The sequence below is a fragment of the Vipera berus genome (genome assembly GCF_964194415.1).
Source record: "Vipera berus genome assembly, chromosome: 6".
Classification (NCBI taxonomy): domain Eukaryota; kingdom Metazoa; phylum Chordata; class Lepidosauria; order Squamata; family Viperidae; genus Vipera; species Vipera berus.
Window position 1 is genome coordinate 61,157,037 of NC_138208.1, and position 24,531 is coordinate 61,181,567.

At 39.8% G+C, this 24,531-nt stretch overlaps 1 protein-coding gene across 4 annotated transcripts in view; it reads right to left on the reverse strand.

Annotated features, from left to right (window-relative positions):
• The window catches only part of L3MBTL2 (L3MBTL histone methyl-lysine binding protein 2), a 59,231-nt gene extending 44,183 nt beyond the window's left edge, over positions 1-15,048 (reverse strand). For 3 of the 4 annotated variants that reach the window (XR_014026957.1, XM_081331406.1, XM_081331404.1), the window contains exons 1-3: positions 14,946-15,048; positions 2,878-3,136; positions 2,120-2,253 (exon numbers count right to left, since the gene is read on the reverse strand). Coding sequence is in view for 3 of the 4 variants with exons in the window: in XM_081331406.1 (XP_081187532.1) it covers positions 2,120-2,253; positions 2,878-3,136; positions 14,946-14,966 (414 nt within the window). In the remaining variant the exon portion in view is untranslated. Of the gene's footprint in view, positions 1-2,119; positions 2,254-2,877; positions 3,137-3,441; positions 3,649-14,945 lie in introns of all 4 variants that reach the window. The other variant, XM_081331405.1, reaches the window with a different exon arrangement.
• Between the last annotated feature and the right edge of the window lie 9,483 nt (positions 15,049-24,531).

Sequence of the window (24,531 nt, forward strand, 5' to 3'; positions counted from 1 at the left end):
ATAAAACAGGGTTAGCAAACAATGGTTTAGAACAATATGTGGATTTGGTCTTGTTATAGGTTTCTATAGTTATAAGTCACTATATTAGAAGTGTTTAATAAGATATACAAGAGAGGTGGAATTCATATGAGCTAGAGCATGGGTCTTCAAACTCGGCCCTTTTATGACTCATGGACTTCAACTCCCAGAATTTCTCAGCCAGGCATGCTGGCTGAGGAATTCTGGGAGTTGTCCATGAGTCATAAAAGGGCCGGGTTTGAAGACCCCTGAGCTAGAGCCTTGGTGGAGCAGTGGGCTAATGCCTCCTTAAGTAACACCAGCTGCCTGCAATTAGTGCAGGTTCGCATCCCACCAGGCTCAAGGTTGACTCAGCCTTCCATCCTTCCGAGGTAGGTAAAATGAGGACCCAGATTGTTGGGGGCAATTAAGCCGACTTTGTAATAATGCCGCTTGGGGGGTGTATGAAAGCCCTAATAAGCAGGCATATACATAGAATGAAGGCTACTGCTAAGCTTGTAAGCCGCCCTGAGTCTTCGGAGAAGGGCGGGATATAAATGGAATTAAAATTAAATTTAAAAAAAATTAAAATTAGAGCTTTGATGCATCTGGCAATGTCATTTCTGCTCATGAAAAGTTAGTTTTACAATAACTTTGCAAGTTGTGTAAAGCTCCTGGGAGCTCTTAGGCAATAAAATGTATACAATACAGATCTTATTACATTTACAAGAGTCAGGAAGAACAGCACTTGTTTTCCCCACTCATGAGTTCAGAAATGATGGCAAGATTTTATAGTAAGCAAGGGGGGAAAAAGTTGAATCCTCTTCATAAACAACTCATGCATGAACATTACACAGAAAAGAACTATAACAAGAACAGTAGAAAAATTATTAACAATTACACTTTTATATCATACTTCTAGTAAGGTAAAATGCTTTCTTCCCATGTCTATATTTTAATTCTTGGGTTATACAATGCTTTTTTTTTAATGAAGAGAAGGACAAGGGCTGACATGATAGCAGTGTTCCAATATCTCAGGGGCTGCCACAAAGAAGAGGGAGTCAAGCTATTCTCCAAAGCCCCTGAAGGCAGGACTAGAAGCAACAGATGGAAACTAACCAAAGAGAGAAGCAACCTAGAACTAAGGAGAATTTTTTTATTATTTATTATTATTACTACTACTACTGTTTTTGTTATATTACTATTATTTAAAACTGTCCTTTTCTTACAAATTATTGCTTCTTTCTTTTCCTACTAACTTTTATCATCTCTTTCAAATGCTCTTAATGTAAACGAAATCTGTATATTACATCCTTTCTCTATTCCAATTCTAATTTTAAAATAAAACAAATGGGACTGCATATGTATTTTCTAACATGGGTATGAAGCAATCAAAAGAATATGGATTATGTAAATCACTGTTATGTCCCTATATCCGCTTAGTCAAATTGGCATAGAGATTACTCTTAGTTTCCCTAATGCTACTCAGATAACAGAAAACAGATTTTATAGACTAAATTTTTCCATGAACAAGATCAGAAAAAACTAAGCTTCATATGATATAAAATATGAATCTGTACTAAAAGAGCAGCTCTTCTATATGAAATTAGCACTGATACATACGAGGGTATAATTGTGAAGGGAGATCAAGTGTTTTCCATCCTTAACTTTCCTGTATCTAACAAAATATATTCTCAATTATCTTCAAAAATCAAGTGTGGCCTTTTACTGTGCATTTGTGGCATTTGAAGGAGAACACTGCTTAGAATAATAGTTATTCTGTTTCAGATCCAGCCCTAGCATTTTGTCCTCTAAGTGGCCAATCAAAGGCCAATAGGACATGGTCATAAGTTTCCACTCATACATTCCTGGAATTTCTCAAAATATTGTCTATGTTTCAGAAGTTAGATAGCTATTACAACTACTAACCATTGGTAGGTTTATCCTCCATGAATTTATTTAATTTCCTTTAGTGCCTCCCAAATTGGTGGCACTAAAGTATCCAAATAATTTATCCAAATAAAATTAGTGTTTGCAGAAAACAGCACTTTCCAATATTTTCCTTAGATTTAGTGGTATCTAATTTAACAAACGTTGGTCCTAATAAGAGAATATTGATCACCTGCAGCCTTGCCAGAATGCTAGCCTTCTTGGAATTTGAGGAGTAACTCCTGGAACAGGAGACACTGCAGAAACGTTTGGTCTTGGAGAAGAAGGCATCTTTTGTGCCCACAATACCACACATCTCACAGACAGCTGAGAAAACAGAAATACAGTAAAATTCAATGGCAGGAAAATTAGTTTAATCGAGAAAGCACAAGGCTACATTCTGAGAACATTAAAATAAATTGATGACAATATGCCTCACAAAACTATGAAAAACATACACATTATAACACATTATAATTTCCATTATTTTAATTAGGCCTAATACTACCACCAGTGTTAAGTAGGATAAAAACTGACGCAGATCACATGGAGGAAAATAAAGGTTTCTGCTCTTATTGGTAGTAAAAATCACACTTGTCTTCTAGTATGAACTAGCAATGAGGCTTAAGGTCCAGTGGAAGTAATCAATATTGTTCAGTTGTAATGACAGCCAGAAGCACCAATCGGATTTGGTAAGCACATGTATTTGGTAAGTACATAAATAATAGAACTATCTTGTCAGGAAAACGACACACATAGTGGATAATCTCAAAACACAACCCAAAAGAGAATCTTCACGTGTAATACTGGGTGTCTACATAGATCCATATATCACATACTCATTTTTATCATAAAGGCTGCACAAAACATTCCACCTCATTACAAATAATTCTATATAATGTTGTTTCATGAGATGAGCCCTTCCATAGGCACGGAAGGGAATTGTGGTACCTGGCTCAGATCCATTATCATCTGGCATGTGGATGCTGGGGGTCAGGATCTGTGAAGGGGATGGAGGCACTTCCCCAACCTCACGATCTGCTACTTCGTTCTCACTAGAATCGTCTAAATAGGAAGTGCTGCCACTTTCCTCACTGCTGCTATATTGCGGAAAGCTATCATAATCCCCATAGAGATCAAAGTCATCCGTCTCTTCTTCCTCAGCCATCTGCCCCAAAGATGAAGACTTGCAGTGGATTGGAGATTCCAACTAGTACAAAACAGACAACAGTATCACAAATAGTTTATATGATAGGACAGATAGGAGAACAGTAAAGATTAAAGGAGTCCCTGTGGATTTAATTTTTTTATTATTTTATTTTAATCCCATTTATATCCCGCCCTTCTCCGAAGACTCAGGGCGGCTTACAATCTAAGCACAAATCAAATGTGCTTAGCAATAGCCTTCATTCTATGTATATGCCTGCTTATTAGGACTTTTGCCCCCCCCCCCAAGCGGCATTATTACAAAGTCAGCTTATTGCCCCCAACAATCTGGGTCCTCATTTTACCTACCTTGGAAGGATGGAAGGCTGAGTCAACCTTGAGCCTGGTGGGATGCGAACCTGCGCTAATTGTAGGCAGCTGGTGTTTTACTCCACTAGTCCTTGGTGGCTAGTATACAGTCTTAATATTAGATTCCAGTGTTGGGCGTTCACACTTCACTCTTCACTAACCAGCTAGATATGAAATATATCCCAAATGGATATTTTCTAACTAACACTGGATGGGGAGAGGGAGAAATTAGTACATTTCAGTAGCACACCTAATAGATTTGAAACTCCAAGTGGATTATTCTTTCACTCACACACACACACACACACACACACAAACACACAAACCATATTACAAAATTACTTTCAGTTGATAATCATGATATGAAATAAAGAAAAGTAATGAACAGAAAAGAAAGGCAGACAGTGAAAATGTTTTTTATTAAACTTTATATATATATAAAATCATGGCAGTGAAATAATAGCAGAAATGGCGGAGAAAAGGACAAGGAAGATCAAGAATTGGTTAGCATCAGGTGAAAATGAACTGTATGGTTCTTGTTGAAACATCTGATTGGTCCACCTCCACTCATTACCAAGCAGTTTAACAACATACTGCAAAGAGGTTACACTGAAATTGGTTAATATCTCGCAAAACCTTACTGATAATGAAAGTTCCAACAAATGAGGCAACACTGGGCAACTACAGACCAATTACCGTATATACTTGAGTATAAGCCGAATTTTTCAGCCCACTTTTTGGGCTGAAAAATTCCACTTCGGCTTATACTCCAGTCAACAAAAAAACTTACCGAGGACTTGTGCGCGGCCGAGGCTTTGGTGCTTCCGGGATCGCCCGCACCTCTCCCAAGCCACCGCCGTCCGAGACCTGCCGAAGTTTGGGGAGGTTTGGGGAGGTGCGCGCGCACCTCCCCAAACTCCGCGCCTTGCCTGCCTGCTTCTTTCCGCAGCGGAAAGAAGCAGGCAGGCAGGGCGCGGAGGAACGGAGACTTGCCGACGTTTGGGGAGGTTTGGGCGCCTCCCCAAACCTCGGCAGGTCTCCGTTCCTCCGCGCAGACCTGCCGACGTTTGGGGAGGTTTGGGCGCCTCCCCAAACCTCCCCAAACCTCGGCAGGTCTCCGTTCCTCCTGCCGACCTTTGGGGAGGTTTGGGCGCCTCCCCAAACCTCCCCAAACCTCGGCAGGTCTCCGTTCCTCCTGCCGACCTTTGGGGAGGTTTGGGCGCCTCCCCAAACCTCCCCAAACCTCGGCAGGTCTCCGTTCCTCCTGCTGACCTTTGGGGAGGTTTGGGCGCCTCCCCAAACCTCGGCAGGTCTCCGTTCCTCCGCGCAGACCTGCCGACGTTTGGGGAGGTTTGGGCGCCTCCCCAAACCTCCCCAAACCTCGGCAGGTCTCCGTTCCTGTTTGGGGAGGTTTGGGCGCCTCCCCAAACCTCCCCAAACCTCGGCAGGTCTCCGTTCTTCCTGCCGACCTTTGGGGAGGTTTGGGCGCCTCCCCAAACCTCCCCAAACCTCGGCAGGTCTCCGTTCCTGTTTGGGGAGGTTTGGGCGCCTCCCCAAACCTCCCCAAACCTCGGCAGGTCTCCGTTCCTCCGCGCAGACCTGCCGACGTTTGGGGAGGTTTGGGCGCCTCCCCAAACCTCCCCAAACCTCGGCAGGTCTCCGTTCCTGTTTGGGGAGGTTTGGGCGCCTCCCCAAACCTCCCCAAACCTCGGCAGGTCTCCGTTCCTCCGCGCAGACCTGCCGACATTTGGGGAGGTTTGGGCGCCTCCCCAAACCTCCCCAAACCTCGGCAGGTCTCCGTTCCTGTTTGGGGAGGTTTGGGCGCCTCCCCAAACCTCCCCAAACCTCGGCAGGTCTCCGTTCCTCCGCGCAGACCTGCCGACGTTTGGGGAGGTTTGGGCGCCTCCCCAAACCTCCCCAAACCTCGGCAGGTCTCCGTTCCTGTTTGGGGAGGTTTGGGCGCCTCCCCAAACCTCGGCAGGTCTCCGTTCCTCCGCGCAGACCTGCCGACCTTTGGGGAGGTTTGGGCGCCTCCCCAAACGTCCCCAAACCTCGGCAGGTCTCCGTTCCTGTTTGGGGAGGTTTGGGCGCCTCCCCAAACCTCCCCAAACCTCGGCAGGTCTCCGTTCCTCCGCGCAGACCTGCCGACGTTTGGGGAGGTTTGGGCGCCTCCCCAAACCTCCCCAAACCTCGGCAGGTCTCCGTTCCTGTTTGGGGAGGTTTGGGCGCCTCCCCAAACCTCCCCAAACCTCGGCAGGTCTCCGTTCCTCCGCGCAGACCTGCCGACCTTTGGGGAGGTTTGGGCGCCTCCCCAAACGTCCCCAAACATCGGCAGGTCTCCGTTCCTGTTTGGGGAGGTTTGGGCGCCTCCCCAAACCTCCCCAAACCTCGGCAGGTCTCCGTTCCTCCGCGCAGACCTGCCGACCTTTGGGGAGGTTTGGGCGCCTCCCCAAACCTCCCCAAACCTCGGCAGGTCTCCGTTCCTGTTTGGGGAGGTTTGGGCGCCTCCCCAAACCTCCCCAAACCTCGGCAGGTCTCCGTTCCTCCGCGCAGACCTGCCGACCTTTGGGGAGGTTTGGGCGCCTCCCCAAACGTCCCCAAACCTCGGCAGGTCTCCGTTCCTGTTTGGGGAGGTTTGGGCGCCTCCCCAAACCTCCCCAAACCTCGGCAGGTCTCCGTTCCTCCGCGCAGACCTGCCGACCTTTGGGGAGGTTTGGGCGCCTCCCCAAACGTCCCCAAACCTCGGCAGGTCTCCGTTCCTGTTTGGGGAGGTTTGGGCGCCTCCCCAAACCTCCCCAAACCTCGGCAGGTCTCCGTTCCTCCGCGCAGACCTGCCGACCTTTGGGGAGGTTTGGGCGCCTCCCCAAACGTCCCCAAACCTCGGCAGGTCTCCGTTCCTGTTTGGGGAGGTTTGGGCGCCTCCCCAAACCTCCCCAAACCTCGGCAGGTCTCCGTTCCTCCGCGCAGACCTGCCGACATTTGGGGAGGTTTGGGCGCCTCCCCAAACCTCCCCAAACCTCGGCAGGTCTCCGTTCCTCCGCGCAGACCTGCCGACGTTTGGGGAGGTTTGGGCGCCTCCCCAAACCTCCCCAAACCTCGGCAGGTCTCCGTTCCTGTTTGGGGAGGTTTGGGCGCCTCCCCAAACCTCGGCAGGTCTCCGTTCCTCCGCGCAGACCTGCCGACCTTTGGGGAGGTTTGGGCGCCTCCCCAAACCTCCCCAAACCTCGGCAGGTCTCCGTTCTTCCTGCCGACCTTTGGGGAGGTTTGGGCGCCTCCCCAAACCTCCCCAAACGTCGGCAGGTCTGCGCGGAGGAACGGAGACCTGCCGAGGTTTGGGGAGGTTTGGGGAGGCGCCCAAACCTCCCCAAACAGGAACGGAGACCTGCCGAGGTTTGGGGAGGTTTGGGGAGGCGCCCAAACCTCCCCAAAGGTCGGCAGGAGGAACGGAGACCTGCCGAGGTTTGGGGAGGCGCCCAAACCTCCCCAAAGGTCGGCAGGTCTGCGCGGAGGAACGGAGACCTGCAGAGGTTTGGGGAGGCGCCCAAACCTCCCCAAAGGTCGGCAGGAGGAACGGAGACCTGCCGAGGTTTGGGGAGGCGCCCAAACCTCCCCAAAGGTCGGCAGGAGGAACGGAGACCTGCCGAGGTTTGGGGAGGTTTGGGGAGGCGCCCAAACCTCCCCAAAGGTCGGCAGGAGGAACGGAGACCTGCCGAGGTTTGGGGAGGTTTGGGGAGGCGCCCAAACCTCCCCAAAGGTCGGCAGGAGGAACGGAGACCTGCCGAGGTTTGGGGAGGTTTGGGGAGGCGCCCAAACCTCCCCAAAGGTCGGCAGGAGGAACGGAGACCTGCCGACGAGCCGCGGCCACACAGGGTATTCCTGTGTATTCAGGCTTGCAAAATGGCGGATCGAGCCTCTGCTGGCGGCAGAGGCTTGCAGAACGGCGGATCGGCTTATACTCGAGTCAATAACTTTTTCCAGTTTTTGGGGGTGAAATTGGGGGTCTCGGCTTATACTCGAGTCGGCTTATACTCAAGTATATACGGTACCTCCTTATTAACAACTTTCAAGTAACTGGTGCTATAGCTGATACAGTCCAACAGTATCTAGTTGTAAACAAGCTGAGCAGAAAGGAAATTGCTTAAACATCAAAGGAACAGCTCATAAATGACAAGATGATTTTGGAAAACTGCAAGAGAAGAAAACCAACTTTAATGTAGCATTGTTGGATTACAAAAAGCATTCAACTCCCTCTCATGAGTAGATAATGATTAGGTTGTTAGATAATTATGATTAGATAATCAGGCAATCATGGGCCTAAAAATAAGTCAGTAGACACATCAGAAGCTTTGTGCAAAGATCAATGGCACAAAGGAAGACACAATTGCTGGTCAATGGTTATAGACCAGGAGAGGTTAATATCAAGAGAGGAATCTTTCAAGAAGACTCGCTATCACCACTACTGTTTGTTATTGCACTGATTCCTCTTCAACAGTACTGAATAAGTCAGACCATGGCTATCAAACATCAAAAATGTCTGCCAAGCTATCATACCTCTTGTACCTCAATGACTTGAAGCTGTATGGAAAAACACCATCTGAAATATAATCGCTGCTCAACATTGTCCATAAATACAACCGAGATACTGCAATGGAGTTTGGACTGGACAAATGTGCCATCCTCACCATCAATAGTTTTAACTATAGGAAAATAGTTAAAACTGAAGGAATCAAGATGCCATATGGAATAATATCAAGAGCCTGGATGAAGACAATCGCTACAAATGCCTAGGCATCCTTCAAGCTGACAACATCAAGCCCATAGAAGTCAAGACAAAAGTTGAAAGAAAGTGAGAGTGATGAAGATCTTGAAGTCTAAAATTGTATGTTATTTCATCATAACTGTGGAAAAGTGTGAAATTAAATTGAAAAAGATTTAGTGAGGTGGGATAAATTAAAAATGTCTGTTAGAATTTCAATTATAAAAATGAATGTTTTACCAAGGATGTTTTTCTGTTTTAAACAATAACATTTAGCAACAGCACTTATACCGCTCCTAAGTACAAAATACTCCAAAACGCTCTCTGAGCAGTTTACAATACAATACAAATACTGATTGTGATGAGTGATTTATCTTTTAAACAATGCAAAAGGATATATCTAACTTTGTGTGGCAAGGTAAAAAAAATAAGAATTAAATATACATTTAATGTAGTGTTCAAGAATTGTTTTGTTAGATGTTACATATTTAGAGTTTGGAATAGTTATAAAGAAAAAAAAAGGATAAGTATAAAAATGGAAAGAGGGACAGATAACTAAGGCAGAATACCAGCACATAGCCCGAATCTGCAAAGCAGAAGTCAGGAAAGCTAAGGCTTAGAATGAACTAAGACTTGCAACAAATGTCAAAAATAATTTTAAAAAAGTTTCTTTCAACAAGAAAAAAGTCAAGAAAACAATCAGTCCCCTAATGGGAGAAGATGGCAAGGAAGTGACAAGCAGCAGGGAGAAAGCAGAGCTGCTTAATTCATTCTTTGCACCAGTCTTTATGCAAAAGGAAAAAATAGCCCAACTTACTAAAAACAGAACCATAAAAGACAGACTAGGAATACAAATTAAAATAGGCAAGAAAATAATAAGAGAACACTCTAGATGAGTTCAGATCACCAGGACCAGATGGATTACATCCTATTGTTCTGAAGGAACTGGCACATGATCTTAGAACCATTGAACCATATCGACTGGAAAAGAGCTGAGTTTCCATCTTCAAAAAAGGGAAAAAATGGATCCAGGAAACTATAGACCAGGGGTGTCAAACTGCTGGCCCATGGGCCGGATGTGTCATGCTGAAATTGCACCCACCCCACTGCCAGAAATGAAAAAAAAAGTCACGATACGTCGCGACATGTCACGTGATGTTGCGAGTTTGACACCCCTGCTATAGACCAATTAATCTGACATCAATACCTAGGAAGGTCCTGGAAAAGATAATCAAGCAACAGCTCTATGAACACCTAGAACCAAGCAAAGTTATAACCAGAAGCCAAACGTGGTTTTGTCAAAAACAGATCATGCCAAACAAATCTCAGTTCATTATTTGACAAAGTGACTAAATTAGTGCATCAGTGAAATGCTGTGAATATAGTATACTTGTATTTCAGTAAAGCATTTGACAAAGTAGACCACAATTTACTTCTTACTAAGTCAGAAAAATGTGGGATAGACAGCAGCACCACCAGATGGCTTCGTAACTGGCTGATAAACCACACTCAACATGTAGCCTTTAATGGAACTACATCTACATGGAGGGAAGTAAGTAGTAAGGTCCAATGCTCTTCATAAATGATTAGATGAGAGAAAAAGAAGGTGAACTCATCAAATCTGCAGATGACACCAATTGGCAGGAATAGCCAACATTCCAGAAGATAGGCTCAAGATCCAGAAGGATCTCAACAGACTTGAACACCGGTCTCTATCTAACAAAATGTCAATACCTATCCTCCCCATCCTCCCCACCATCACAAATGATGGAGCTTCTTGGATGAGAAGCGAAACATCATGTTCTTCTTCCTCAAGGGAAAAAAACTAGTCCAGTTGCTTTTTTAAAAAGCACCTTTGAGAAAACTATGACCTGGATGATTGAGAATCTCCACAGACATTCACTTCTTAAGGTGACACCCATAAGGGCAATTTAGAACAGAACAGAATAATAGAGTTGGAAGGGACCTTGGAGATCTTCTTGTAGTCCAACCCCTTGCACAAGCAGGAGACCCCACACCGTAATTATATGTATTCATATTTGATTATATATGTTGAATTAAAATTAAGAGAATATATTATGAATACACGTTTTTTTAGAATGCTAAGTGTATTTTATATTTTAAATATTGGTATTATTCATATAAACTCAGAGAATGGTTGTTGTATTAGTCTCTGTATTAAAAATCAGAAACCACTCTTATTATATATTTGTTTGAGGTATATTTTTATCACAAATTTTTAATAAAATTTGTAATTTGTAATTGTAACTTCTATTATCACATTGATTTTATAAGAAAGTAAGAAAGATTCACATGAATAAATATACCATAAAAATATTTGCGGTTTCAGTCCAAATTTTATTTTGTAGAATTTTCTCAATATTTTGATTTATTACTTTCCAGTTCTTCTTAGTTGTTACAAGAGCACCACATGTGATAGAATGTCCCTTTCTCATTGCAGCATTTCTAGCATTTATTGTTATTTGATCTTAATAATTATTTATATACCCTCTATAAAATATTTTATACCTATTTTGCTTTAAATTCTAGCTTGGTATAATTTGGGGGGGGGGAATGCTACGATCAACATTACTACTGAGAGACTTCCATAACCCCACATTTCCAGGGGCAAATTAGCTAGTAATCTGTGCAATGTTTGGATCTGTTTGGAAGAGCTTTGGAACCTATGGAAGTATGAAGATTGCAACTCATTGTAGCAGCTGGAAACGGATATAGCTGCTTTAATGAGTTGCAGACAGGGGTTGTGTTCACATTCATTCCAAAACATCACTTCTCACAGAATTTCACAGTCCTAAAAGATAGATGCATTTTCAGAAATTTATACAATCCATTCTGTTTTTCATCACAGCCATGAAAACACAATTCCCTTTAAGTAGAAACTAATGTCTTCCCAATAAAGAGGAAAATCTATAGAGGATTCGGGCAATTGAACAAAAGCAATTCTGCAATATTTTGAGTAGTCAGAAGATTATGTGACTTCTTATTTGCTAGTCTTTCTAGAACTGTACCTACTTAATAAACTGCAATTTCGTAAGTCATCAGCACAACAACATAGAAAACCAGAAATAAGTTCAGTCACAGTTTGCATGCTGGTAACAATGGCTAATCTTGGGATAGATTCAGTAAGGATATTACAGAACTTTGTTTCTTCAAAGTAAGAATGAATATACTAACTTGATTCTTATATTTCTCCAAGCCATGATTTGTTTAGCTTACCATAACTTGTAAATCACAAGGTGTATTTTATGAACTTAGCCAATTATGGTGTGTTCCAGGAATAAGCATATTAAACCAGACTAAGTAATTCATACTTGAACCTAGTCGTAGTTACAAGTGTGCTTAGTTGGTTTATGTAAGTAAATGCAATTTAAATTTCTAAACAGCAGGTTGTATAAGTTGCTTCTGTTCTCGCTTATTATTGTACTACTATCAATTCTGTAGTTTCAGAATATTAGGATATCAAACAGGCATGGACACCAATAGCATTCTGAAATTTTCAGAGTACCAATAAAAAATGTACAGCTACACTGTATAGCAATCAGTTAAATGCTCTTAATTTTTTCAACAGAAAATTGCTATTGCAGTGATGGACAATTGTATCTTTCAATGTTGTTGTTGTTAGTTGCAAATGTATCTTTCAATACATACTTTCAATTTCTAGCACAGTGTTTTGAAAATATTAGTTACTTTGTAACTGGCACCTGGAATAAGAATTTTTCAATTGGTCAGAATGAGTGAGTTCTTCCTTCTCATTAGGTGGCCAAAGTATTTGAGTGTCAACTTCAGGATCTGGCCTTCTAAAGAGCAGTCAGGGTTGATCTCCTCTAGGACTGACCGGTTTGATCACCTTGCAGTCCAAGGGACTCGCAGGAGTCTTCTCCAGCACCATAGTTCAAAGCCTTAATTCTTTGGCGCTCAGCCTTTCTTATGGTCCAACCTTCACAGCCATACATTGCAACTGGGAAGACCATAGCCTTGACTATACGCATTTAATGTAACCTTAAAACAGAATTGAGTTTCTACTTCTTATGAACGCGAGACTAGGTAACAAATTATAGAAGCACAGAAGTCATGAACAAGAACGTTTATATTTTAGGATCAAGAAGAATGCTATATGTACTGTAATAGGTTTACTGTTAAGGTCAGCAACCAGCTAAAGTAAAAATGTGCAACCCATATTAAAATAAAAATATAAATAAAATAACATATATAGTAAGTATTCTCAAGGACAGGAAGGCTTGGAGGAATGTTGTCCATAGGGTCGCGATGGGTCGGACACGACTTCGCAGCTAACAACAACAACAACAAGTATTCTCTGAGTAACTGCTGATAAACTGACACAAATTCTGTAAAACTGGTGACAGCATTAGAAGGCAATCTTATTGGTTCAATAATAAATGTGAGCTTCTCCATTCCAGGGACAGCGTGATGGCTCAATGGTTAAGATGCTGGGCTTGTCAGCTGGAAAGTTGACATCCCAGGTTCAAGACCTGAATGCCACAGGCTGGGGTGAGCACCCGTTCTTGCCACAACTACTGCCAACATGGCGGTTCAAAAGTATGCAAATATGAGTAGATAAATAGGTTCCACTTAGGTGGGAAGATATAGTGCTCTGTGATATCATGCTGACCACAGGACCATGGAAACATCTTCAGGTAGCACTGTTTCAATGGCCTTGAAATGGAGATGAGCACCGCCCCTAAAGCTGGCTACGACTAGCAGAGTAAAATCTGCAGGGAGTCCTTTACCTTTTTTACCTATCTCCATCCCCACTCCACTGAACATCGAACCATTGAAAACATTATTTTAGAAGTGGGGTTCCCTGTGAGGCAAGTAACATAGAATAGGAATAGAATATAACAGAGTTGGAAGGAACCTTGGAGGTCTTCTAGTCCAACCCACTGCTCAGGCAGGAAACTCTATACCATTTCAGACAAATGGTTCTCCAATCTCTTCTTAAAATCTTCCAGAGTTGGAACATTCACAACATCCGTACCAACAGGCTGAAAAATAGCTTTTATCCGTGGGCTGTTAGGCTTTTAAATGGGACATAATCTTATGCAGAATTGACTTGGGAGGCCGGTGTGTGGTGTAGTTGGTTCACATAGTGTGGTGGGATGGAGGGTTTGTTGTCAGTGTGTGTTGGGGGGAGAGAGCACAGGGGGGGGGAGGCTCAGCTAATCTCAATGTACACATGTTGTACTTTGACAATAAAGGATTATTATTATTATTATTATTATTATTATTATTATTATTATTATTATTATTATTATTATTATTATTATTATTATTATTATCTGGAGGCAAGTTGTTCCACTGATTAATTGTTCTAAATGTTAGAAAATTTCTTCTTAGTTCTAGGTTGTTTCTCTCTTCAATTAGTTTCCACCCATTGCTTCTTCTCCTGCCCTCAGGTGCTTTGGAGAATAGCTTGACTCCCTCTTCTTTGTGGCAGCCCCTGAGATATTGGAACACTGCTGTCATTTCACCCCTAGTTCATCTCTTCATTAAATTAGACCTACCCAATTCTAGCAGCCGTTCCTTATATGTTTTAGCCTCCAGTCCCCTAATCATCTTTGTTGCTCTTCTCTGTATTCTTTCTAGAGTCTCAACATCTTTTTTACATCATGGTGTTCAAAACTGGATGCAGTATTCAATGCATTATTATTATTGGATGCAGTATTATTATGTGGTTCATTGATTCTATCTCACCAGTTACACAAACAGGAACATTTGCAATGAGAATGCTGCAGCCTTTCTCCTTCACTAGCAGCAATATGGCATTCAAATGAAGTAAAGATTCCCTATGAGACTGGCAATATTATTATATGTGAGCCATTGAGTCTATCTCACTTTAAGATGTGTGGACTCCCACTCTCAGAATTGTCCAGTTAGCTGGTAGCTGGAGAAGTTTGAAAGTTGGAAGTCCACATATCTTAAAAGTTGCAAAGTTTGAAAAACACTATTGTAGAATTAAACTGAGAATAGTGATACAGCTCCAATGAGCTTATTTCAATGAGCTCTCAAGGCCTGCCTTCTCCCCGCCCACCCCCAAACAGGCCTTGGGATAGAGCAGATGATAGATTACTTCTGTGAAGCTTTGCTTTTTCTGTGACAGATTGCAGTAGCCTATAAATTTTATAAATGCAGCATCAAGCAAGAAAGGCAGGAATGTGGCAAATCCTGGCACCTCGAGTCACCAGTAAAGAAAAAGTACATTCCAGTCTTTTGAGAGTTCAATACATATTGCACGATGGACAGTTGGCAGTCCTGAGATAAATATTATTAGATTGCTTGCGACAGATTGACGGAAGACAAATGAAAATATTTAATAATAAACAAGTTTCAGGAAGCCCCCGAGGATGATTGGGGAAAAGGGGACCTACGAATCTCTACTTTGAGGGTCCTACTTTCTAGTTTCAGGTAAAAAAAATAAATAAAACACAGGAACCCCAGATGGGGTAGATCAGGGGTCGGCAAACCTCGGCTCTTTTATGACTCGTGGACTTCAACTCCCAGAATTCCTGAGCCAGCTATGCTGGCTCAGGAATTCTGGGAGTTGAAGTCCACGAGTCATAAAAGAGCCGAGGTTGCCGACCCCTGGGGTAGATTATTCAGGTAAGATTCTTTTTCTTCCCGCTCGTAATTATCCAAAGATCCCCTGTAACTTTTAGCGCCGAATGTCTCTCTGAGTTTGGTGGACACAAGTCGGCTAAATATATTTTACCTCGCCTTCCTCCCGGTCCATGGCTCTTCAGCGCACGCCAATAACCAACCCCACGCCGATATCCCGAGCGGCAAGAGGCTGCCGAGCGCGCACTACTTTTCCCCTCAGGCGCAGCCCAGACACCAATAGGCAAACCAGTCTCAGGGTCCTTTCCGCGCCTCGAACACACAGAGGCCTGCACGCGTTTGCAGCGCCACCAATGAAGAGAAAGAATCGATCGCGGCAGAAGGACAAGCTTAAAAATAACTACCAATCACAACCTTCCTTCTGCCCCAAGGAACACTGGGGATTAAGGTTCTTAAAGTGTCGGTTTTCTTCGGAGAATTACGGACCGCTACCCCCGCCCTTCTACTCCGTATGGCTGCTGGGGAGGGTGCCTGTTATTGTACTATTAAGATTAATAGTTCAAAACATTTAAAGGGGTTCCGAAATTGGGGAAGTGCCGTTTCTTCCCACTCCGAGGAGGAAAAAGGTGGGCGGCACCGTGCCAGCGCTTCAGCCCAAATGTCTAAAGCAGGGGTCTTCAAACTTGGCCCTTTTATGACTTGTGGACTTCAACTCCCAGAATTCCTCAGCCAGCGAAGCTGGCTGAGGAATTCTGGGAGTTGAAGTCCACAAGTCATAAAAGGGCCAAGTTTGAAGACCCCTGGTCTAAAGAATGTCTTAAGGATGCCTTAAGGGGAGTTCCGAAACTGTAAAACGAAACAAAACGTCTCTTTTCCCCCAGCCATCCGCTAATTCTAATCGGGCCTTGGCACAGGCAGCCATATTTCCCATTTGCTATCATTCATCTTTTAGCTTTATGAAGGCACAGCTCTTTTCTCACCCTTTCCTCAAATATTATTAGATATGGCTAAGCTCTGCTTAAGGTGCCAATTATTCCTCCTTTTGAATATTTGCTCAGAAATAATTACCGTTAATTAGGACGTTTATACATAAGTATTTTTTTTAGCTATTTTACAGTTACTTTTACCAGAAATTCTATTATAGACTGAAACCTAAGAATTTTAGCTTTCTATTCCTACCTCTTTTAGATACTGTTTCATATTTCAAAATGAGAAATGAAGATCCTACTATACTGTGTTAGAACCTTCAAATTTCTGTCCTGATGTCCTGTTCTAAATTTTGCCCTTCAAATCTTTTGGGTTCTGTTTACCACTCTGACAATAAACTAACGCAATTAGGATGAGGAACCCATTAGAAGTGCAGCTATTTCAAGACTAGGCAGTAAGAGGAACATGTTCAAAATCACTGCTCCTTTTGATATACCTCATTATTTCTTTTTTCTTCTCTTTGGCTTATATTTTTGTAATCTTCCTGTGTTTTGTTCTCCAATAGCTAATATTTTCATTGTGTGAGACTTTGTTTTCTGGTTGGAATCCCTCAAGTCCCGTTTTTCTTATTCTCCTACCTATTCTTGGGGCATTTCAATAGTCATCAGGTTCACCTCCGACACATTTTTATGCCACTTGAGCTATGTCCTCACTAATGCTCTGTCTAATCTCTTCCAGATAATCAATGGAAGATGCAAAAAAGCTTCTCTTCCCTGGTAGAGAGGGAATTCTCCCTCAATTTAAAAAGTGCTACAAAATGATGGTAAGGCAAATGGAGAAAGCCTCCCCCCCAGCCCAGCCTTTAAAACCTCAATTGGATAAAGGTGTCATTTCTTCTTGGATTGCCATTTTATTATTTTCTTACTGTTTTGTGGATTTGTAGATTTTTTGTTAGAGTCTGTGGAAATTTCTGTAACTTGCCCCATCACTTAGGTGGAGTTGGCTGCCACATAAATATTTAAATAAATAAGGACAAAGCAAGAATTCTTGTCAGTAATACTGCCAATTTTACAGTTCCAACATTAGCCCTGGAATTGTTTTTGCTGGTTCCTCCTGCATTGCAGATGTCCTAGAAGTTAATCAGCTCAATAACAGAATCCCAGAACTGTGGGAACATAGCAGCACAATTCCAATTTCTGCTGTATATACATGATGCATATAGAAGGGCCTTACAAATGTTCTTTGCCTGACATACAACAATTTTTTGTATCACCTTTGCACCAAGGACATCTTTTTCTACTCTGGAAGTAATTTTCAATCCATGTAGCGCAGCATCTCTAAATGTTCTTTTGACAAACTCACTTGAAAACTTTGCCTCCTTGCCTTTCTATTTTGACAAGCATTCCAGGTAGGTAATCATTTCAATAACAAAAACAAAAAAAACAAATGCGGCAAAACAGATGTATTTTAACAACCTCTATCTTAATAGCTCAGACAGAATTATACTTGGAGAGTCCTTTAGATAGGCCAAAATAATTTAGGCTTTAAAGGTCAGTACCAATACCTTAAATTGTGCCTGAAAAAAAAAGTATTAATACAGATTATTGCTATATCCTATTATTTTTGTTAGCTGCTGTTCATGCCATTTACAACTTCTGGGTATATTGCAGGAATCAAGATAGTACGTAACAAGATGTGGATATATCTGCCACCAATCCTATCAATTTACTTCCTTGGGATTTAGAATTTAAGAGAATATATTGCATTCAATCTCTAAACTACCATAATCTTCACCCAGTGGTCAAAAAGCATGGGAAACAAGATGGAATCTTGTAGGACATCACAGATCAATGGTCTAAGAGTCCAAACAGAAATTACTTGACATTAACATAACCTGACAGGCAGATTGGAATCACTATGAAACAGTTTTCAAGGCCAGATTTTGCCAGATGCTTCAGAGGGATACCATGGGCTGATATGTTTGAGATCAAACTACAGTATTCCTTCCAAACTTCATCCGTTCATTACACGATATCACTATCCATTACACAGAATAATCTTTATCTTGCACTCCTTTACCCCCAATAATTATCAAGTCATGTGACATCTGTATGATAAAAAATGCAACCTTTTTTTCTCTTTTTTCTTACATGATTGATCACTTGCTTTGGTCTCTGGTCACTCTCTGGTCTTTCACTATTTTGCCTTGTTAAATTCACCTATGTAGAATAGAGAACTCTCCTACCAAAAATACGAAGGCTGTTTTGTTTACTAGTTTTAAGTTTTTCAGGGCAGAAAACTATTTTCTTATTTTTAAGACAAGCATTATAGATACTGATAGTGTCATATAAAAATAATGGCATTACAGCCAATAAAATGTAGAGGAAAACTGTAGGAGAAAAGTAAACAAGAGAATGGTATGAAATAACTGAAACAAACTAAAGCATCAATTTATATAATAAAAGAAAAAAAGCACTACAGATAATAATAGCATGAGAGGCTCCATTAACAGATACAACTCTACATTTTAAAGATAAAAGCAATATTATCTTAATTCAGATGTTTTTTTTATGACTAATCTCACTGATTTCACTTGGCAGATTTGCTGTAATCATATAGCTGTAAAGTTGGAAGAGATATAAATATCTACTTTGCAAGATTGTTCAGGTTTTAATTGAAGCTTGTAAAGTGGAATTAGTAGATGGAAGCTATATATGATATAAAGGGATATAATATATTCAGCTAAATGACATGTTTATATATTTATTGAATGTATTTACTGCCCATCTCTCTGCAAGGAGATAGTTTAATAGTTAATATTTGGCACCTTTATTTCTAATAAGCGTTTTCTGTGAATATAGTAATTTTCAAACTAGTTCAGAAACAATTTTAGGGTAAAATATTAGAAGTGCTTCACATTTAAGCAAGGAAAAAGTTATAATCTTTTCAGTGGACTTGCTGACACTTCCATCCCTAAGGCAGGAAAATTTTAGATACATAGCTTTTGCCAATGATGCTATTGTTAAAAATATTAGGACAGGTTTAAAATAAGAATCTTACAAACTTGGTAAGCTACTTTAAAGCTCAAGAGGGTAGTTGGAGATATAAAGAAGTGGCAGCAACCTCATAGAATTTTAACATTTTCCTCAGTGGTGGGATTCAAATATGTGAACAACCAGTTCTTTGTGTGGATGCCACTTCCGGAAGTCAATTCTGGGCCTGGGCAACAGAAAATTAGCTACTGGTTCTGCCGAAGTGGTGCCGAAGATATCACATTGCCTTCACATAATCCCTAATCTATTCTTGTAATAGGAAATACAGTATAGGAAATAGGAAGTGTCACATGTATTATGAAAAGCATATGCTACAATATGTAGCAATATAAAAATAAAAATATAGTAATTACTTTGTTCAGCAATATATCAAAACAGAATAATGACACATTTTGCTACTATCTAGCCTGTCCTTTCTTTCAAGGGCCACTTAACCTAAATTATTGTTATCTAAGTTACTACTCCAGTAAGAAATCCTGAGTTCTCTTTATGCATAATTGATTGCATAATTGAAGTGCAGGATAATATTCCTCTTCTTGAAGAGACAGCCAAAACCTACCAAAGGGATGTTTAATTCAAAATTGTCATGGAAATGAATATGATTAATATATTAGGTCATGTCAATTCTTTAATTCAATTCTTCTCTGAAAATAATTTACATACAAAGGATAACAGATTATATATATAAAAAAGTAAAAAGATTCTCATCTTGCCTCATTTTAAAATTCAAATGAAGAGGCAGCAGATTTACAGCTGTAGGAGCTATTACCCAAGATCCACCAACTAGTGTTGGTGTTGTGTTGAAATTAAATAAACATTTCCTATTTGGAATAAATTTTGAGTAGCCAAAAAGAATCAGTCTTTTCATACAAAACTTTAAATGTCATGCATCACAAGCCCAGGGAAATCAATCTATTGCAGCTGTAACTGGGAATATATTACAATAAATATTCAAACTGGTTGCTATATGACATATGACCTTGGAGAACTGCTAAGTACTGCAACATTTTAACTGGGGAAAAAAGTAACTCATCTATGGGGCCTGACTTTTGATACACCTTGTATCATCTACTATCCTCATTCCCCTGTTGTTTAGAAAAGCCATGGACACCCGGTACTTCCCCAAGGCTTTTGGCAGACCTTTCGCTTCATTGCACATGCCATGTTTTTTCTTCGTTTTATTGTAAATTTTAGTTTGATTATGAATTGTTCAGTCATTGAGAATCAGGTGGCATCCAAGTTTAAATCTTCATAATAGTCTATCTTTTGCCTACCAAGTTAGCTTGTCAGATGCCAAAATTCCAAAAATGCGTTACCAATATGGTAGTAATATTATCACTGATTTTGTAGAAGAGTGGGAGGATACAGTAGCTTCCCTATCTTTAGAAACAGCTCTTTAGGATAAACTTCATGATTAGATATACACCGATATGCAAATCAGAACTCAGCTGATTTAGTTGTTTTCTCTAAAAGTAATAAACCTTTAGGAAGAAAAATAAGTTCTTTCAAATAGTATGCTCCCAAGAGGTCACATCTAGTTATTTGGAAATGTTAATTTTTACTCATACCAACAGAGTACGAATTCCATGCTGGCAGGTTATTTCCAACTCTTCCTTCCAGTAGTTGATACATTCTATTTCTACCTCAATGTGTCAGAGCAATTAAAGGTCATGAATACACCCATGCATAGGCAGAAGCAAAAGTCCTCATAGCTGTGCTATTTTTTTTAAATCTAGAGTCAGGTATAATCTTTTATATAACTCAGGTAAATACAAATGTACTTTTCAAGTGGACAGTTATTTGAAGTCACAACTCCCAAAACATCTTAGGGAGATATTTACGAGAGCAAGATTCGAACAGCTTGACACAATGGTCAGATATGGGAGATTTCATGCTATACCGTACAACAACAACAAATGAGCGTCTCTGCATTTGTGGAGCGGCAGAGGTAGAGGACCTGGCTCATCCTATTTGACTGTTGTCTGTATAAGAGGGTGAGAGACAGGTATCTTGGTCTATATACCAAACGAATGACCCATTGGGATCCCCATATCAAAATAACTTATCTTATGTCCGGTCAGAACTTGAAAATAACATTTAACGTAGCACAGTATTTAAACAAAATGATCCGGTTAAGATCTGCATATGTGGGACTGATTGGGGTAGATTGTAAGGGCGACTCCAAAATATAATGTTATATTTTATCTATATCTTAAATTTGTATTTTATTACTATTTCATCTTAAATTGTATCTTATTTAATTCCATTTTAAATTGTATTTTATCAAATTCCATTTTGGATTGCTTTTATCAAGTTTTGGTGACGGTTTGTTGCTGGAACTTTGCACTTTGATATGGCCCAAGAGCTAATCAATAAAGTTGTTGTTGTTGTTGTTGTTATAACTCAGAAATATCTACTCATATCTTACTTGGATTATTTCAGGATGCTGGGAAAACAATATAGATGACCGGATACCAATCCAGACATGACATTTGTGTAGATTTGCAATCTGTAGTATTCAACACTCTTTGTCTTTTACTTTCACTACATTTTATTGAATTTTATACCTAAGTTCCTCAGTAAAGTGGAAGCTTCATTATTTTGTAAGGTAAATAAGAGTTGGGCAGCCAATAAATTTAAATAAATAAAAATTAGTACCAATGAGTGATTCCTAGAGATACTGATCATATTTAGTAAGTGGGGCAACTGTACTATTACATCATCTGTTAACTACTATGTTCCTAAATAAACAAAATGTATTTGGAAATCACTTTTTTGATAAATAATCCCAACAGAGATTGACATTTGATAATGTACTCATCCAACACCTCAAAGGCACGTAATTCACATATATCTTGTTTCTCAATTCAACAATGCATCCTAAGCACCTATTAAGTTAATTATTGATTTAATACTAACACTGCTTTAGAGATAGCTCTGCATGTGCTGTGATTTCATATTAAACAGAAATCTGTGATCTTGTATATTATAACAAATATATATATAACTTTTTGTATAGCTCTTAGCTGGGAAATATACAAGTTACTTTACAATGAAATCGTAAACATTTTTGAAGATACAAGTGTTTTTGTAAATTATACATGACATATAACAGAAATGCAGGACAAAAGAATAATTCTGCAGGACAAAAGAATAATTCAACTTTAAGACGTCTGAGATTAAGAAATAAGCTTCTGAGTTTACAAGTTACCATGAAAGAGAATGGGGCCTTCAGACAGGAATACCTCCATCTTTCTACACCAATCAAAAGCATAATTAAAATTTAGTCTAGTTGCACTAAGAAGTGCCACATATCTAATTCTTCTAGAGGAGCATTTCTCATTGTTAACTGTAATTAAGCCCTAAAAAGTAGCATCATATATAACCTACATCCATTGACAAAACAGATTAAGGCTACTATAAATCTTTTTTAAAATGGAACTAGTGATGTCAGTTTAATTAGCTACTACATTATGCTTTTAAATAAAGCATGCCAAAAAAATGAATTTATATAGATAAAAATGAAACAATAATTTACAGGTAGTCTTGAATTATGACTGTAATGGAGCCTGACATTTCTGTTGTATGTCATGGCAGTTGTTAAATTTTGCCACCCATATGACTGACCCGATTTTACATATTTTTTCCTCCCAGCAGTTGTTAAGAGAACCCATTTTCCACAATGGACATTTCTTTCGACAGAAACCATAAGTTAAATACTGGTTTCTGGCAAAAAAGAAAAAAAGAAAATCACAGCCACGACTGCAGGATGCTGCAATGTGGACTGATTGCAGAGTACAAAAATGCAATCACATGACTGCACATGGAGGCTGACCATCAGAACTTCAAATGCAGATTGTAAGTATCTTTGGGGGTGGGTGGGTTTCATTATAACTTTGAACTTGTCGTAAGTCAAGGACTACTAGAATGCTTAATGAATGGAAATGGATTTCTATTAACTACAAAACATAAATTTGGCAAAATGGTTACTCATCCAAGTTATATTGATCACCATTTCAATTTCAATTGAATTTTGATGCCACAGGCCATTGCAGGTGTACAATTTAGCATATTTTGTGTGAATTATATTTGTACTAGGAATTGTACAATATTGTATTGCATATTCCTGTTTTTCTCTTTTCTGCCTGTATTTCCATATTAAGCTTATCTGTACTCTTTCATCTTTATTTGATGTTCAATCACTAATGCTCTAATCTGCTATTCTAAAAAGACATTGATTATTCCTAGGGGTTACCCAAAATAAGAACCTGACCATAGTTTTGAGCCAATCCAGAAATGGATACAAGACATCTTATATAATTTAGAAGACCTTATCTTTACCAGCACATAGATACCAGCACATAGATAGATATCAAGATGACAGAATTTTTAATACATGACAAGGCAAAAACTTCCTCAGATTCTCAGGTCCACCCACATCAGAAGAAACCAGGATGTATCTTTAGATTCCTTGTATAATTGCAGTGCACTTATTAGCAGCTATGTAGCTAAAAATTATTTACTCTAATTTAGTGGGCATGAAAAACGTCAAACTACAATACTGCTGTTCTTGGTGAAGGGTATATAAAGAGATTTTTATAATTAAAATCTGTAACTGCTGGAGTGGTCAAAATGTGCCTGAAATTTTCATTACTTTCATTACTCTTGAATCAGAGTGCAAAGCAACTTTCTGAATCACAGAAGAGTAAGCTTGCACAGCTCAAAAATCTGCACATTAAACATGTCTGCTTGAGGCTGAAGTGCAACCAAGTCAAATATGCAATTATCACCCACCTGGATATTAAAAATGTCTGTACTTTTCAAAGCACAAATAAAAGCAAATACAAAGGCACACCAAAATGGACATTCATTGTCTTCATTACAGTCTAAAATACCCACCTTTAAAAAAGACCAAACACAAGTATATGTACATGGATTGGATTTCCATAGGTTGTCTGTAAAAGCATACCATCTTCTTTCCCCATTGTAAAATAAGCACCAACCGTAGGGAAAAGAAGAAGGGAAGCATAAAAAAACCAGTCTGTCTCACACAGTTTATTTAACAATAGGTAATAAGAAATCAATTAACAGTCTATACAGTGATCGAAAGTTCGTATTTATAAGTAATCAACTTTAATTGCATGATTTACAACATTTGAGGGTTTTTTGCTTTCTATTTTCAAGTTTTACAGAAAATGGAAGAGGAGAAAAAGGGAAGGAAGGGAAAGAGAAAGCAAGCATAAAGAAGAAACCCCAGGGATTTTTGCTCAGGTTAAAATTTTACCCTTGGAATAGTTTCTTACCCTCTTTAGTTTTTTCCTTTGTTAGATGTAAAAATAACAAAAAAAATCTTTCAGGAAAACAAACCACAATATATATACTACATCCATTTGGCAGCTGCCCCCATATATTTGCAAAAAAGTTTTCTTTTCTACATGTACAAATTTTAATACTTGAAGTTTAAGCTCAGACTCTGGTATAGAAAATTCTTGGAGGACAAAAGTAGACTTCAGAGGGGAGACTGGATTTCTTAATATTTTTTTTTACAGTTTTTAAAAGAATTGACATCTTTCCAACCAAGGAAGAAAATTGGTATTTATCTTTTATATATATATATATATATATATATATATATATATATATATATATATATATATATATATATATATATATATATATATATATATATATATATATATATATATATATATATATATATATATATATATATATATATATATATATATATATATATATATA